Here is an 18,672-nt window from a genome sequence, read left to right on the forward strand (position 1 = left end):
TGAAATTCATTTTCTACCGCTTATCCTCACAAGGGTCGTGGGGGTGCTGGAGCCTAACCCAGCTGTCTTTGGGCGAAAGGCGGGGTACACCCTGGACTGGTGGCCAGCCAATCACAGGGCACCTATAGACAAACAACCATTCACACTCACATTCATACCTATGGACAATTTGGAGTTGCCAATTAACCTAGCATGTTTTTGGAATGTGGGAGGAAACCGGAGTACCCGGAGAAAACCCATGCATGCACGGGGAGAACATGCAAACTCCACACAGAGATGGCCGAGGGTGGAATTGAACCCTGGTCTCCTAGCTGTGAGGTCAGCGCGCTAATCACTCAACTGCCGATTAGCAGAAATACAATTTACAATTTCTGCATGAATGCAGCATTTTTGCGCTTTAATATTAATTTATGAATGAAAACTCCTCGCTGATATGCAAACCACAGTTGGCGTTCCACCGCATGCCTTTAGTTTCCTCCCCAGAGATTCCATGAATTGATGACAGCCACTCTGAAAATCATACCACGGAAAGGCCACAGAGGTTATGTAATGAGTCTAACAAGTAGAAGAGCACTTACAATCCAGCCTGATTGGCTGATTCACTCCCAGCTTGACCAATAAAGTTAATGCAAGGTGGCTAACCAGCTCATTTTCTTTCCTTGCAGGAGCTCGGCCATTGTCCAATTACTGCCGCTATGTCATGCCACCATCTTTACCACCCTCTTGATTCAACGTTGAAATGGCATTTTCTGAGAAGAATCAGCGAGCAAAATGTACTGATTCACAGTGGCAATCTGGAATTTCAAATTTCTGGTATGTAGGTATGCCACTGTCACCACATAAACCCCTTATATCCCCCCAAGACAGCACAGATTTACTCTTTTCAATATACTGTGGCCTATTAGTAAAAAAAAATATGCATATTTAAGCAAAAGTTAAGCATTTTCAAGCATTAAAATGACCTAAACTATATAGGAATAAAAATTTAGGACATTCAGAAAACATGAGACAACAGCCACCACAAGTCCCAAAAAAACAAAACTCCCCCAATGCTAACATGCGTAAATCTACATGATATCTTATTATACCTACTATATTGTGCAGTATAAAAGTGACTATAGGGGTGTTATTTAATATTTTGAAGCCTCTAATACTAAAACTCATATTTAGAAGGTTGTAAATAGGTATTCTATGCTCTTAACTATTAAAATATTGAATGCGATGAGACCCTCTTTGAATGTTCTGCACTCCTGTTTCCATGCCAGTGTCTGCTTGATACAGCGCTTCTGTTGGTTGCAGCCAAGTCGTGTATTCCGTTGTGTCTCAGTTATTTGCTTATTATGCCCTACTTTAGTTACAATAATGGCTTCCAAATGGCCTTAATGTCCCTAATTAGCTTATTTACTGTACTTTATAACCATATTATGCTGTGTTGTTGTATGTACAGTGTAGACCACAGGGATTGTTGTTGTCAATGCATTTACGTGCTTTACAAAGGAAGGAAAAAGGACACCACGTCACTCAAAAGAAGACAGAAAATTCAGAGAAAAACCAATTCCGTCCATGTGACTGTGTGGTTTCCTTTTCAAGTGTCAGTGTTACACAACACATGTAGCAAAGACATGTTGAACCAAAGAATATATTGACTGTTATTCAAAGATTCAAGGGACTTTAGCACACAATTTACACGTGAGATTTCATACCCAAATTTATCCCAATAAATACTACTTCGATAGAAAGTGGTAAATAAATGGTACAGGCTACATTGAGGCAAAATGTCTGACAACTCTGTGATTTATGTATTTTATTGTACCTTTCATGACACAAATAAAGAAAGCTTCACCAGCAATGTGATTTCATGTAGTGGAACAAAGACAGTCAAGGTGCTTTAAAAAAAACAAACAAAAGTTTTAAGCAATCATTAAATTTATGATGCACTGCTCGATTTCTCTGTCTCTTTGTCAGAATACAAGCATACAATTCCAACAAAAGACTACTATTTACCGTACACCACATTCTTAGATTCCACATGCATTCAGTGAAATGTAAAGTACTTGTAAAAGTACCGTACTATTAAAATACTAGTATTAAAATACTAGTTTTAAACACAACGCCACAATAAAATACACTTACCAGTGCAAAGTGTACAGTGAAACCTTGGTTAGCATAGGCCCTGGTTAGCGTATTTTTTGTTTTATGTTGAAAAATGATCATGGCTTATTGATCACAGCCAAAGAAATTTGCAAGTAATTAGCATCACATCTTATGGGAAAAAATGGATTTAGTTAGTGCTGAAATTAATGACGGTAACTGATGTTTCACTGTATTTACTCTTGTACTAGTATATCAAAATGACTGCTACCAACAGCAATAAAAACAAGCCAACTCTGTAGCTCCAGCATTGGACACAAACTAAAATAGCTTCATTTCGATAGACTAAATATCTATCAATACTCTAGACATATTTTGTACTCTGAAAAAGTACTACTCATGTAGTGATACCTGGACGGCAGCACATAGCACATAGCATTCATTCAAGGTGAAAGAATGAGGAATAACAAAAGGCACTGAACTGTATGAACATGTTTGAATGGCGGCACAAAGACAGAAAAGCAGTTTATAATGACTGCAGCCTGGAAACACGCTTTCTCTTGTTATGGGGCGGCCATAGTTATGTCATAGCTCCAAAATGAATGAACACAGTGTAGCAATGGGGGCACGATGTCCTGCTGAGGGACAATTATCAGGCAGAGGGGAGGGGGGATCAAATTCAAATCAAACTGCAGCCATGTAGTAGGTTACTGGGGAGCGAAAAGTAGATTTAATGACTCGGTTTAATGGTCAGTCAAACGTAGGACTCTTTTACGTATGAAAAGTCCTCAAACACAGGCTGGCTGCATCTCCGTGACGCCGCCTCCCGATGCCCAGCAGACACAGACTCAGACATAGCCCTCTGGCGGAAGACCAGACGTTGCTGTACACCTTCTTCCCGCGTGTCAACATGGTGATTGGCAGAGCAGCTGGACAAGATAGCGAGGCTTGATCTTCTCTCCAGAGCGATGGCGTCGTATACAGTCATGGATCCATACTGAGGAGGGAGAGGCGTGTTGTGCACCGCCTGCTCGTAGGACGGTGGCCTGCAAGGCAGCCTGCTGTCGACGTGCCTGAACACCATGATGGCTGAAAGCGGGCGCTGCTTGGGCTCATCCGGAGACACCTCCTGGAACGTTTCACAAGGGAAGGTGTTTTCATTCTGGGGGTCCTTCTTCAGGCTGCTCCTGCTGAAGCCTCCTAAGCTCCTGGTCCGCATCAACACCTTACAAGCGGCTCTCAGTGAATGTGAGCGTCTCTTCTCATCGGGGTTATCTGGAGTTTTCGAACCACGCTTCGTTGATGTCCTGCAGCAAGGTGGAGATGCTGCTGGGGAGCTGGTGAACACAGATCTCTCAGACTGGTTGGAGGTCGCGCTCTCTAGGGAAGAGCTAGAGGAGTCCATGATTTGATTCCCAGTGTGGCTCCGCTGGTCCCTGCTGGAACTGCTGTTCAGTTTAGAAAATGACAAACCAGAAGCGTCGCCTCTTTGTCCGCGGCGCCAGAAGGAATCATCTGAGATTTGTTTTTTCAAAGGCTGCCTGTCAAAGTTCTCCAAAGAGCAGTCGTCATGGCTCCTGGAATGGCCGCAGAGGTTCTCCACATCAGCCGAGGGCAGGATGATGGGCTCGGAGCAGCGACGGTTGAAAGGAGGCTTGGGATTGAAGATGCCGTCGGACGAGCAGGAAGACATGGTGATGCTGAGACTGAGAGAGGGAGACGAGCCGCTCCTTCTGGCCTCGCCGTCTCCGTCCGGATCGGTGCTGTCGTACGCCGAGTCGTGATGCTGGGAGGAAACGGAGTCTGCAAAAGGCCGCTACATGAATTACCACGTCCCCTTTTTGAATTGCTAAGTCTAATGATTTTATGAGTTGTGCACCTTCATCAGTATCCAAGAGATGAGGGATATTGTCTCCAAGGATTTCACAGTGCTCAATCAGGAACTGGGTCAGCTCTGTGACCTTTTAGCATTGTACATAGAAAGAAAGATAACTCGGTGTTAAATGTCAGCTTTCAAAGGCTTCATCAGGACAAAGCAAAAACCTTTAACTACCTTTTTCATCATTTCCTTCTGCTCATCAAGGGGGGTGACCTCCAGCTGCAGCAGCGTAGGGGCGATGCACACCGCCAGGTTGTAGGCGTCCATTTTGTTGATGTCAGAGCTCTCAAGGACATGATGGAGAACGCAGGTGAGGTGCTGCAAGAGCAGTTTGTTTGGCCCCGGGAGCTTGTCCACCACCCTGGAGGAGGAGAATGAAGATGTTTTAGCTTGGCGCTCTCTCTCTTTCTTTTAGTCACAGGAAAAAGAGAAGTGGGTCGTGTTTGAAAGTCCGCGTATGTGTCACCGCATGAATGCAAAAAAAAAAAACACCAACAGATTTCATGTTAAACTAAACTCTATACAATACAAATGAATGGCCACCTTCTAACTTCCAGTCCTCTCTGTTGGATGTCTGCCGTCTGCAAAGCCGTCATCCACTCGTCAAAGAGCTCAGAGACCAGCAGGCTACCAGGAAGTTCTTTAAGAAAACTCTGTAATAACAGTCGAGTATAGAAAATTGGTTTGGATGGACATCATCACAGTCAATCACAGGAACAGTTTAAATCTAATTGCTGCACTTGGCCAAGGGTCAGTTGAAAAAAAAATCCCCATTTAAAGCCTTAAAACTTGATGAATGACAGATAAATCTCCAGATAATATAATAAAATTTAAAAATTGATTTTGAGGGGATAATTTTAAAGTAAAAAAAGCAAAAATACACTTTTTCGCAATACGGAATGCACATAACAGGACAGGATTCCAGTACAAGGTAATGTAATACAACCTCACCTAACAGAGTAACACTATGTAACACAGCAGATATAATACGGTAAAACAGAACAACATACGGCAATGTACTGAAATGCAACACGTTACTGTGACAGTGTTGAATAGGGTAAAACATAAGGTAACACAACATGTGGCAATGTAACCCAACGCAACGTGACATGAGGTAAAGTGGATGGAGGGAATGAAAGCTAAACGTTGCATAAGGTAACGCAATACAACAACAACAGGTAGGGTAGACACAAAGTAAGGTAGGCTAAGTGAATGTAACACGACTAAAGTACTGTAATGTTGCATAACGATTGCACATCATACAATGTAAGGTACGGTTCTTCACAAACCAGAGCAGGAACATACTTTGAGCAGCCCAACCAGCAGAACAACAGGCTGAGCCTCCATGTCCACTTCCAGGCCTCTGTTGAGCCTGTCCCTGATGTCCCTCATGTTCTTGTTGTTGCACGGCTTCCGAAACACTCCCTCTGTGGACGGACCCCTCTTCCTCAGCAACAGCAGCATCTCCTGCCGAGGGAGAATCAAGGTGAATGCTCGGTGTGTGTGTGTGTGTGTGTGTGCCGCTAATCAATAGGTAGCATATGTGCTCAGATGCTGTCTTGTCCTTAATCATCAACAGATGAAGCCAAGCGAGACAAAAGCAGAAGTCCATCAGTCAGAGTCAGGTTGACTTACGGTGATGGGTTTCGGAAGCGAGCTGTCATCTGGGCACACTTGGCAGAGGGACTGTCCAAAAATCTGAGTCTTGTTGTCCGGTCGAGTTGCTCTGCTGATGAAACTCGATCCCTTCTTCAGCTTCCTCACCAAGCTCCACTTAGTTTCTGATGGAGGCAAAAATGTTTCATCCATCAGCCTGGTAAATGTATGCATTACAGACGGCGCAGTTCGAAGCCGCATTATACTGCATCATGCACAAGAACAGACTGTGACATCTCTGCACTTTGGATTTCCTTTTCAGTACATGCGGTTTTAAGTATGCTCTTGTGCCAGCGCGCATGTGGCACATTTTTCAGGGCACCTCCCTGCTACACAGTTGCCTTTGAGGAACATCTGCAAAAGGAAGTAGCGCTTGTGCGGTGAACTCACCATGCAGCTGCGTCAGCTTGTCCTCTTGGTTATTCAACAGCTTTGACAGAACTTGACTATTTACATCGCCCTGGCAACAAAATAAAACAGTTCATGTGTAGGAAAGTGGAACATGCAAATCAGAAAAAAATCATTATCACTGTAGAAATAAGTCAAAAATGTATTGGCATTGGACTCCCCATTATACATTATACTGAGAAAGTAATTGTTTTTCTTTTGTACATACTTCAACATGTATTCTGTATAAATGTCCAGGTTTATTCTTACATCAAGTGGTAGGTCAATTATCTGCTCCATGCTGCTTCCAATGAGAGTTTTAGTCTGAGAAATTAGAGGAGATCAATCTTTATTATTATATTTAGAAAATATGAATACATATTATTACATTATAATATAAATTACTGTTTATTGAAATGATATATTAAACATTAAGACTAAGACTTACTGCATTGATGTCACCTAACACCTTCATGAGGACGCCCTGATGAGAAGGAGCACAACCAGCTCTGGCTCTTGCGTCTTTAATTTTGCTATGGAAACAACAAAAAAATACATAAATATTAGCTGATTTGTCAGTTTTATCTCAATAGAAGACCTTATCAGTGGTTCCCAATCAACCAGAACCACTTGTTCATTAAGGAAGTGATTGTCAACTTGTGTTGACTTCAGTGGGTGATGGAAAGAACCGATGTCCATGAATGCGCCTCACGTCCTTGCGCGAGCTATTCTCTTGATACGGCGCCACGTGTTAAAGAACACTTTGTCATGTTTGAATGGGAAGAGAAGGACATCGAGTGGGGATGCAACATATCGTTTGTAGCTCAGGAATGGCGTGGGTGCTGTGGGAAGGAGAGGGAAAAGGAGAGGACGGAGGGCGCGAGTCTCGTCCATGGCAGGTCATATGATTACGCGGGAGAATTTTACCCACATTGTATCCTAGGTGTGACGGTACAGCGAACAGGGTGGAAATTTCAAACGAACGCACCAAGCATGGGGGTAGTCAACAGAACAAATGTCCTTCAGGTTATCAAACTACACAGTTAATCAGAAAAAAAGTTATTTGTATATTTAAATCTTTTTGAATGGCACTTTTTCTTTATCTGAAGAGTTGCATCAACTGAACTCCCTTGACCTTCTGATGTTTCATCTCTCATCCAATCAAATTCAAACTGCACTTTAATGTATTTTCATTAAATGTAACATATTTTAGAAATGTGTCATTTTTTTAGTCTGCTTGCATACACACAATGTAAATCAGTCAGTCAACTAAAATGATTATGCATTATTGTATTATATTATGCAAGGGAGACACATAATATTATTCATTCATTCATTCTTATCCTCACAAGGGTTGCGGGCATGCTGGAGCCTATCCCAGCTGTCTTTGGGCGAGAGGCGGGGTACACCCTTGACTGTTGGCCAGCCAATCACAGGGCACATATAGACAAACAACCATTCACACTCACATTCATACCTATGGACAATTTGGAGTCACCAATTAACCTAGCATATTTTTGGAATGTGGGAGGAAACCGGAGTACCCGAAGAAAACCCACGTATGCACGGGGAGAACATGCAAACTCCACACAGAGATGGCCGAGGGTGGAATTGAACTCGGGTCTACTAGCTGTGAGGCCTGCGTGCTAACCACTTGTTATTACATAATATTACAAACAATTATTCATTCATTCATTCATTTTCTACCGCTTATCCTCACGAGGGTGAGAAAAAAAATTATATATAACAAAATAATGTAATAATAACAAATTATAAATAACAAATTATTTGTAATAACAAATAATAATGTACTGAAATTTCCATCAGAGCCAATAATCAAATCTGCTTCGAAAGTCCACGTTGTTCACCAACAAAAAATACAAATAATAGAGTCTCCTACCTCTGCAGGGTATCGAACCAGCGCTCCTTCACCTCAGGAGAGCTGCAATCCAAATAAAACACATGCAATGAGTTTCTATTAACCCCTGTGATAGCAAAGGAGGACTAAGCCCACGCGACCTGTCACAGGCTCTTTTGCCGAGATGGAAAGTGTAACTCAGTCACGGGAACAGGAAGCTACGTCACGGCGTCCCCACCCCCCCACACCACAAACCACCAAAAGAATCCTCCACTTCCCACTTGAATCGTTATACTGTACATCCATCAGTGGAAAGAGACAGCGACATTGTTTAGAATCATGTAGCATTCACTGACACGATTGCTCGCATCCATTATGAGGCATTTTTCTGAAGTGGGTATTTATTAACAAATATATGTAGCATTTCCAAAGAAAGTACATTGTTCCTGTTTTCCCATCTCGTCTCATGATGCTACTTTCTCTTTGCTATTTCCCTATTTCATGAAGGTAGCAGAGATCACATGAATGTACGATTACACAATTGACTATAGTGACTAGAAATGTGAAACAAATACTCACCTGAAACACACCAAACAAAAAGTGGCACCCCAAGCCAAGGCGAGGGTCGTCCTCAGGTCTGCGTCCTGCGCCGTTCCCACTTCGTACTCGGCGTCATCCTCAAAACTGTGAAGCCAGACGTCCTCCAAGTTGACTCTGTGCTTCACACGGTAGCTGCAAGTGGACCTTACAGAAACAAAAAGCAGTCCGGATATAACATAGAGCTGTTTACGCTGTACATTGTTCAAATTTGATGTAATCTATTTATTCTCCACATTATTATTTATTATCACACGGGAGCCAGGCAACGTCATTTCGTTGGCAATTTCACTGCTGTGTTATTGTGCAATGACAATAAAGAAAGTCTATGTCTATGTTTGCCAACAAACAAGGGTGCTACTATTTGTCATTACCATTATTATACTTGTTTAAAAAAAACACATGTACCCGGCTGAGTCATTTCATAAACCTGACATTTAATGAGTGATTCTTAGAAACCATGAAAGCAGGACTTCAAATAATGTAAAGCTATCATGGGACACTTTTCAATTAAACAGTGAGCGCTGTTCAATCAGTAGTAGAGTAAAAAAAAACCCATCAAAAACAATGAAATGAAGTGAAATTCAGTCAATACTTGTTGTGTACGTCACACATGATACCTCGGGGTTTTCTGTTTAATTTAAGACAGTTACTATTAGTAAACGCAGACACTTGAGTGTGGAGATTCCCTAGCATTCCGCAGCTCTAAAAACACCATTACTTCCCCTTTTACTCTCCTGTTGTAGTACTCCCATGTCTAATGTCCTGTCACATTATAATGAAGTATGAAGTACAGAGACAGGAGTGAGTGGTTGTCTGTCTCTACTGTATATGTGGCGACCAGTCCGTGATCCTGAACAATGGACGGATGGATGGATGGATGCAGACAGTGAAAAAGTGTTTGCTCTCTTCCTAGTAATGTCTTATTTTATGGCATGTGTATCACACTATAATGTTTCAGACCATCAAAAAATAATAATATTAGTCAATGACAACATAACTGAAGATTTTAAATGAAACTTTTCTTATTATTATTACGGGAGGGACTCCAGCAAACTACAGTGAGAGTCGTTATCCACAAATGGTGAAAACATGGGACAGTGGTGAACCATCCCAAAAGTGGCCGGCCAACCAAAATGACCTCAAGACTCACCCAAGAGGTCACAAAAGAGTCCACAACATCCAAAGAACTGCAGGGCTCATTTGCCTCAGTTAAGGTCAGTGTTTATGACTCCACCATGGGCAAAAAGGGCCTGCATGGCAGAGTTCCAAGACCAAAACCACTGCTGAGCAAAAAGAACATTAAAGCTTGTCTCGATTTCCCCAGAAAACATGGTAAAATGAGGAGACCAGGGTTCAATTCCACCCTCGGCCATCTCTGTGTGGAGTTTGCATGTTCTCCCCGTGCATGCGTGGGTTTACTCCGGGTACTCCGGGTTTCCTCCCACATTCCAAAAACATGCTAGGTTAATTGGCGACTCCAAATTTTCCATAGGTATGAATGTGAGTGTGAATGGTTGTTTGTCTATATGTGCCCTGTGATTGGCTGGCGACCAGTCCAGGGTGTACCCCGCCTCTCACCCAAAGACAGCTGGGGTAGGCTCCAGCACCCCTGCGACCCTCGTGAGGAAAAAGCGGTAGAAAATGAATGAATGAATGAACATGGTTACACGAGTGGTTAGCGTGCTGGCCTCACAGCTAGGAGTTCAATTCCACCCTCGGCCATCTCTGTGTGGAGTTTGCATGTTCTCCCTGTGCATGTGTGCGTTTTTCTCCGGGTTCTCCAGTTTCCTCCCACATTCCAAAAACATGCTAGGTTGCTATGTGGCTGAATGACAACAAACACTTGATTGCAGTTATTAGGTTTAAGGGGCAATTGTGTTTTCACACGCATTTTGTGTTGTCATTGCCTAATATTTCAGTGTGACAAACCAAAAAATAAGAAATCAAGAAGCGGGTAAACATTTTTTCACACCACAGTAGGTCTCTTACCTGAACTTAGCAAAGACAACTACATCACTGAAGAGGAAGAGCTGTCTCCCTCTGGTTTTCGTACCCTCCGTCACCTGAACGCACTCGTCCAGCAGAAGCTCGCCGTTCTCCCCGGTGAGGCCATGGACGAAAGGGCTCTGCTCCACTGATACCCAGCAGGAGCTTTCCTCCCTGTGGGAGATCACAGACACTTATTAGCACCTCCAAAATATCACTAATTGTTGTATAAAGGGCCCTGTCTCATCTGGAGACCACTAGGAGCATGGTGAGAACTCAACACCATCGGCCCGGCACTGCTATGGGGGAAACTGGAGGAGGTAGAAGTGGAACCCAGGAAGGCAGACCAGTGGCTTAAGTTAAATATTATTTTTTACAAAGATGAACACAGCCGTCTTAACATTGTTATTGATTGTTGTCATCAAACTAGAGCTCAACCAGCTTTGACTTTTAATATAAAAGGATTGTTTTAATCTGCTATGACATTTCCCCAGACTGTGCACAGATTTAATGTATATCTTCCACATCCGAGTCAGAGCTAAGTGTCAGCGATCATTATTTTACACCAAACAACAATGTCTCAAAGATAATCAAAGAAAATCCCGTAGATGCAAAGAATTGTGAAACTAGTTTTGGTCACGGCACAACCTACGCGTGTATAGAGAAATGTAAATGCAAGCAAGTGTGGTACTTTCCCGTCTCTTAAAAGGTGGCCAAATTTAAAACCAATGTGGGCGAAGTCCAACAAAAACCCCAACAAAACAACGAAAGTAGTTCACATTCTTAAGTTTCACAAATGCCTATAATCACTCTTAAATAACCTAATTTGCATAAATGTGCATTGTTTTCAACTCATTGTGTCACTTTGACTTGTTTACTTGGACAACATAATGCAATTCAAATAGGTCTATTTTTTAATTTCCTCATATTTACACTCACATCTATCATATTATCATTATGATAAACGGACCATCATTTTTTATGACTTTAAGGTGCTGCTTCAGTCCCACTCAAGTAAAAGGTCACAAGTTTTGCACCTCAGTGGGGGGATTGACCTTTGTCTATTGTGTGAGTTAGGGCGTTACCATAAAGGTTTCTGTCAGGGGCGAATATCGGATGTTATTTCAAGCCCCCGGCCCTCAGTTACAGTATTATTCATGCAACCCTTTGCAAATGGAGCATTACTCACATCATTATCTACAACTGTTTTAGACTGGACCCATTACTGAAATAACTAATGTATAACTATAATAACTATGTTTTATAGTGGCCAACATTCCATATTGAAAATATAATTTACGCATGCCCTATCAAAGACACAAATAGACGCTGCATGGAGCGCTAAATGCTCGTTTATACATTCACACGCTCACAAATACACTTGTTTTTGTAACAATGTGATGGTGATTGGTTTTGGAACCTAACTGTTGACTAGTGTGTCAACATTGTGTAACAACATTTACCCCGGGGCGTTATTAGGTTCTGAGGACAAGAGGGCTGAGCCCCCTGGAGATGCACAGAATATAAATGAATGTAGTAGACATTCAAAAAAATCCAAAAAAACAAATAACTAACAAGAACAAGATATACCTTTCCCACTTTTGGATAGATTAAGTAAAGATACTCAATTGTTTTAGGCCACCATTAAATTTACACAAGTACACACAATCTACACTGCAAAACTCAAGCTCTGCAACCATTCTGTTATGGTTAATAATAATGGAAAAAATAACAATTACATTATTAATTAGCCTATTATTACTATAATCGTTATTCTTCTTCTAATTAGCACTACTAGTAGTAGGCTAGCATTAGCCTATTTATATTAGCCTACGCCACTGACATGTACTTGTATTCATTCACACATCCAATATGGCGACGGTGACGTTGATATATCATAGCGACAAACCCACTCGATGTGGCGTCTATGTAAGTCTATGTTCCCCACAGTCACACATACATACATTGTATGCCGCTCTTTTACAACTTTATTCTGACCCGAAAACATCAATTGCAGTGCAATTCCAACACGATATATTTCTCTTCAACTCACAAACGCGTCTCGTCCGCGCAACCTTAGAACTACACTTCCTCATTATCACTGGACGGCCGCCATGTGCATTCAAGGACACTCCGAACTTTCGAAGAAGTCTTAATAATGTGTGTATGTGTGGGCTAAATAAAGAGAAAGAGAAAGAATAAACAATACGTGGATATTCTTATCACTCACTAAAGCTAGTCTCTGTGTGGAAGTGCAATTTTCTGCATTGAAGCATGCACGGAAATCGTGTTCAATTTAAATTACGTGATGTCTTTGTATACAACTCCACATTGCTCTTAATAACTCCCACAAGTGGAGAAATGTGACGAAAACAGCTAGTGGGTGTGTTATGTCGCACCAATAAATAATGACAATGATTTATTTTTCAATACCCTACATCAAAGGGGCCACTTTGAGATATGTATGTTTTTGTATTTTGTAAAAAAGACTAAAATACATATACTTTGTGTTATTATCAACATTTTAGGGTTTTTATTTTTTTGGTTTATTTTTATTTTCCAATGTGCCAATGAAAAGTAAATTGCATGATGGTTCAACAAGATTCAGTCTATTGTGTCTTTTTGTTTTTTTACAACTTCACTGTGATCGAGTCACAATTTGAGCAATTGAGAAAAAATCAGACTGCAATCAAAAGACACTTAATTAGGCCATTGACAAAACTGAAGCATTCTATGCATTCCTCTCACAAACACTTACTGCACACTTGCAATTGAATCATTAAAAATAATTTGCTTAATGTGATAAAATTTTCCATGCACCTGATTGGAGACCACGACATGGCCAAAGCTTTCCCCAAAAGCAGCGACGGAGCAGACCGTCGTCTCTGAGCCATATTTCGGAAATGCTGCAAAAGAAAAAACACACATTGCAGAAGTGGAATGTTAAATGTCAAGTGAAGCTCGAGTAACAACCAAATCAATTGACAATTATAGACAAATTGCAAAGAAACAGCAAGAACCCAGCCCCACTGGCTTGGTAGAGCATTAAAATGGATGCACACAGCTCTGTGGAATGAACACAGAGATGACTACAATAGCGCTAATGCAGAGAAACAGCAAGAACACTTACATACTGGCTTCCTGGAACATGAAAATGGACACACACTTAAGAGAACATTGTTTGACTAAATGCCAAGTAAAGTTGGAGTTTAAAACAAAATAACAAGATTATTATAGAGGAAGTGCAGAGAAGTGAAATAAAAATTGATACACTCAGCACTGTGGAGTGTGCAGAATTAAAATTTCTACTTTATTCTGAGATATTTCTGTTTGGGGACATATATTGCTGGTTATTTTACCACATGGGGGTAGGGGGGGGTACGTGTATTTCACATCTCAACCAACGCTGGCAGCCAAACACTGGCTTCCCATGGTCAGAACTCAGCCAGGATGCATTCATGGTCATTCATGGTGTTATAAAAATATTCCAGCATTGCAAAGGGAGCCACAACAAAGAGGCTGAAGAGCCACGGGTTGCTGACCCCTGCCCCAGAACATAAGAACTGACAACCCTGTGGAGCGAGCATGGAGGCGACTGGAGCTCTAAATTAATAGTGAAGCTGGACAAATTCAAAGTATGACTTCAGGGAAACCGCTAGAGTATAGGCAGACTGTCTCCCGGAATATAAAAATTGACACACACAACCCTGTGGGAGAGAGCATGGGGTGGGCTCTAATTGTACAGTGAAGATGGACTTTAAGACAAAATAAAAGCATAGCTACAGAGAAAATGCAGAGAAATGGCAAAGACTGAGGTAGACTGTCTCCCGGGAATATAAAAATTGATACACACAACCCTGTGGAGCAAGCTTGTATGTAGGCAGGCCGCCACCATGGAATATAACAATTGCCGCACACAACCTTGTGGAGCGAGCAACAAAACAATAGCACGACTACAAAGAAAATGCAGAGAATGCAAGGACCTAGACAGAAAAAACTGACACACACAACCCTGTGGAGCTAGCATGGAGGCGACTGGAGCTCTAAATGAATAGTGAAGCTGGACAAATTCAAAGTATGACTTCAGAGAAACCGCGAGTGTATAGGCAGACTGCGTCCCGGAATATAAAAATTGACACACACAACCCTGTGGAGCGAGCATGGAGGTGACTGGAGCTCTAAATGAAAAGTGAAGCTGTACAAATTCAAAGTATGACTTCAGAGAAACCGTGAGTGTATAGACAGACTGCGTCCCGGAATCTAAAAATTGACACACACAACCCTGTGGAGCGAGCATGGAGACGACTGGAGCTCTAAATGAATAGTGAAGCTGGACAAATTCAAAGTATGACTTCAGGGAAACCGCTAGTGTATAGGCAGACTGTCTCCCGGAATATAAAAATTGATACACACAACCCTGTGGAGCGAGCTTGCACATAGGCAGGCCGCCACCATGGAATATAACAATTGCCGCACACAACTCTGTGGAGCGAGCAACAAAATAATAGCACGACTACAGAGAAAATGCAGAGGATATCAAGGACCTAGACAGAAAAAACTGACACACACAACCCTGTGGAGCGAGCATGGAGGCGACTGGAGCGCTAAATGAACAGTGAAGCTGAACAAAATAAAAGTAGGACTACAGAGAAAATGCAAAGGTAGGCATATTCTCTATCCGGAATACAAAAGTGGATTCACACAACTGTGGAACAAGCGCAACAACAAGTGGAACGCCACTGAGGTAGGGAAGAAAAATAAAGGTTATTTTTTTGTAGCTGCATAGAAGGTTGGCGTTAGAGTCAATGAAGCACCACTCACAGGTCGCAGAGACGCCACGGCTTCATCGTAGCTTCCTCTCCTCATCGTTACGGCGCCTCCGCCACCTGGTGGACCCATGCTGCCGCTTTGTAGGGAGGTTCTGTCGCGCTTTAGACCCTGCACAGTGGAGGGAAAAGGAGTACTCGTTTGCAGGAGGCTGCTGCAAATGAGCAATTACAGTAAGACATCACTCTCCCCCCAAACTCTCCAAATTAATGAGGGTGAGAAAGAAACAATGAAGGGGCGGCTGGCACAGAAACGCGGACGTGGGGGGTGGGGGGTGTTTGGGGGTTGGTATGCTTGACCTGGACCTGTGAAGCCCAAGCCCTCCATCCGTGCTGCTATGTCCTGTTCCGCTCCATTGATGCAGCTTCATCCTACAATGAGTTCACTTCTGCCTGCTCAGGCCACATAAAATTACATAATTATCTATCAATTACGTAAAACTCATTCTCATTGAACGCATCACCAATCAACAACAGGCAATGCAGGAGGTGTGAATATTGGAAAATTTTTTATTTAAAATATAAGATTAAGGGAAAAGCAATGACTGCGGAATATGAAGACCTAGATAACGTAATTTCGAAAGCCTCGACAAAGAATGAGGCAGCTGCGCATATGGCAAGAGATCCAATTTAAGGGTTTCAGCACCCAGGAGCAGTGGGGGGGTTCATTGAAACACACGGCAAGGTGTGAAGCCTTAGCTAACACACTCATTAACTCTAATATTAAAATGCTGACGTCGGTTGAGCATCTGTTGCTTTAACTTTCTGATAACAAAAGGTGGCAAGAAATAATTGCAGCGTGGAGCTCATGTTTTTGCCAGCGTTTAGCTGTTAGTTTGTCTGTGTGAAAAATAACTTGAAACATTCTGATATGGGAAAACTGATTCAATTTGGGGGGGTTATATGAACACCTAGCGCAATCATGCTAGGTGTTAGCATGCTAAAATCAGCATGACAGCATTTTTAGCCATTTTGATAAGTAGACACTATTATGCAAGGTGTTAGCATGCTAACATTGCTGGCATTACAACTTGAGCATAATAGCATTTTTTGCTATTTTCATGAACATGAACTTTAGCAGACACGAACCGCTATAAAACATTTTAAGCATTTTCAGAGGTATGCATTTATATAAATACTTCATGCTATTATGCTAGGTGTTAGCATGCTAACATTGACAACTTGAGCATAATATCATTTTTTGCTATTTTCATGAACATGAACTTTAGCAGACACAAACCCCTATAAAACATTTTAAGCATTTTCAGAGGTATGCATTTATATAAATACTTCACGCTATTATGCTAGGTGTTAGCATGCTAACATTGACAACTTGAGCATAATATCATTTTTTGCTATTTTCATGAACATGAACTTTAGCAGACACAAACTGCTATAAAACATTTTTAGAGGTAGGCATTTATATAAATACATCACGCTATTATGCTAGGTGTTAGCATGCTAACATTGCTGGCATGACAACTTAAGCATCATAGCATTTTTTGCTATTTTCATGAACATGAACTTTAGCAGACACAAACCGCTATAAAGCATTTTAAGAGGTAGGTTTTTATATAAATACATCACGCTATTATGCTAGGTGTTAGCATGCTAACATTGCTGGCATGACAACTTAAGCATCATAGCATTTTTTGCTATTTTCATGACCATGAACTTTAGCAGACACTAACCGCTATAAAACATTTTAAGCATTTTCAGAGGTAGGCATTTATATAAATACTTCATGCTATTATGCTAGGTGTTAGCATGCTAACTTTGCTGGCATGACAACTTGAGCATATAATTTTTTGCTATTTTCATGAACATGAACTTTAGCAGACACAAACCGCTATAAAAGATTTTAAGCATTTTCAGAGGTATGGATTTATATAAATACTTCGCGCTATTATGCTAGGTGTTAGCATGCTAACATTTCTGGCATGACAACTTGAGCATAATATCATTTTTTGCTATTTTCATGAACATGAATTTTAGCAGACACAAACCGCTATAAAAGATTTTAAGCATTTTCAGAGGTATGGATTTATACAAATACTTCGCGCTATTATGCTAGGTGTTAGCATGCTAACATTTCTGGCATGACAACTTGAGCATAATATCATTTTTTGCTATTTTCATGAACATGAACTTTAGCAGACACAAACCGCTATAAAACATTTTAAGCATTTTCAGAGGTAGGCATTTATATAAATACTTCACGCTATTATGCTCGGTGTTAGCATGCTAACATTGCCGGCATGACAACTTCAGCATAATATCATTTTTTGCTATTTTCATGAACATGAACTTTAGCAGACACAAACCGCTATAAAAGATTTTAAGCATTTTCAGAGGTATGGATTTATATAAATACTTCACGCTATTATGCTAGGTGTTAGCATGGGAACATTTCTGGCATGACAACTTGAGCATAATATCATTTTTTGCTATTTTCATGAACATGAACTTTAGCAGACACAAACCGCTATAAAACATTTTAAGCATTTTCAGAGGTAGGCATTTATATAAATACTTCACGCTATTATGCTCGGTGTTAGCATGCTAACATTGCCGGCATGACAACTTGAGCATAATATCATTTTTTGCTATTTTCATGAACATGAACTTTAACAGACGCTAACCGCTATAAAACATTTTAAGCATTTTCAGAGGTAGGCATTTATATAAATACATCCCGCTATTATGCTAGGTGTTAGCATGCTAACATTGCTGGCATTACAACGTGAGCATAATAGCATTTTTTGCTATTGTCATGAACATGAACTTTAGCAGACACGAACCGCTATAAAACATTTTAAGCATTTTCAGTGGTATGAATTTATATAAATACTTCACGCTATTATGCTAGGTGTTAGCATGGGAACATTTCTGGCATGACAACTTGAGCATAATATCATTTTTTTCTATTTTCATGAACATGAACTTTAGCAGACACAAACCGCTATAAAACATTTTAAGCATTTTCAGAGGTAGGCATTTATATAAATACTTCACGCTATTATGCTAGGTGTTAGCATGCTAACATTGCTGGCATGACAACTTAACCATAATAGCATTTTTTGCTATTTTCATGAACATGAACTTTAGCAGGCGCTAAATGCTATAAAACATTTTAAGCATTTTCAGAGGTAGGTATTTATAGAAATACTTCACACTATTATGCTAACACGAGAATACTAGCACTTTTTTTGCGACTTTCATGGTAGACACATATATAAACACTTATGCTGACGTTAAAATGGCTAAAAACTCGACTTTGCTAATGTTAGCAAGCTAGAAAAACTTATATGAACACTTAGCACAATCATGCTAGGTGTTAGCATGTTAAAATGAGCATTGCATGGATCTTTATATTAAACCCCAAAAGT

At 41.0% G+C, this 18,672-nt stretch overlaps 1 protein-coding gene across 1 annotated transcript; it reads right to left on the reverse strand.

Annotated features, from left to right (window-relative positions):
- Positions 1-1,795: 1,795 nt before the first annotated feature.
- Positions 1,796-15,451, reverse strand: tagapb (T cell activation RhoGTPase activating protein b). The gene is made up of 14 exons (XM_058056614.2): positions 15,279-15,451; positions 13,278-13,363; positions 10,461-10,631; positions 8,451-8,615; positions 7,914-7,955; positions 6,462-6,546; positions 6,284-6,337; positions 6,017-6,086; positions 5,606-5,751; positions 5,276-5,437; positions 4,514-4,623; positions 4,145-4,331; positions 3,971-4,052; positions 1,796-3,894 (listed from the first exon to the last, which is right to left on the reverse strand). The coding sequence occupies exons 1-14, from the start codon at positions 15,354-15,356 to the stop codon at positions 2,846-2,848; spliced, it is 2,487 nt and encodes an 828-aa protein (XP_057912597.2). The 5' UTR covers positions 15,357-15,451; the 3' UTR covers positions 1,796-2,845.
- Positions 15,452-18,672: the final 3,221 nt, after the last annotated feature.

The sequence above is a fragment of the Doryrhamphus excisus genome, linkage group LG19, assembly GCF_037039965.1.
Source record: "Doryrhamphus excisus strain RoL-2023G ecotype Guam linkage group LG19, RoL_Dexc_Guam_v1.1, whole genome shotgun sequence".
Lineage (NCBI taxonomy): Eukaryota > Metazoa > Chordata > Actinopteri > Syngnathiformes > Syngnathidae > Doryrhamphus > Doryrhamphus excisus.

What these genes read in the sequence shown, in the direction of transcription:
- tagapb (XM_058056614.2), bottom strand. Translation starts at nt 15,356, where the DNA reads ATGGGTCCACCAGGTGGCGGAGGCGCCGTAACGATGAGGAGAGGAAGC. An exon ending in ATGTCGTGGTCTCCAATCAG is followed by an intron (nt 10,632 to 13,277) that starts GTGCATGGAAAA and finishes GATCTCCCACAG; the next exon opens with GGAGGAAAGCTCCTGCTGGG. An exon ending in TCTCTTGGATACTGATGAAG is followed by an intron (nt 3,895 to 3,970) that starts GTGCACAACTCA and finishes GGCCTTTTGCAG; the next exon opens with ACTCCGTTTCCTCCCAGCAT.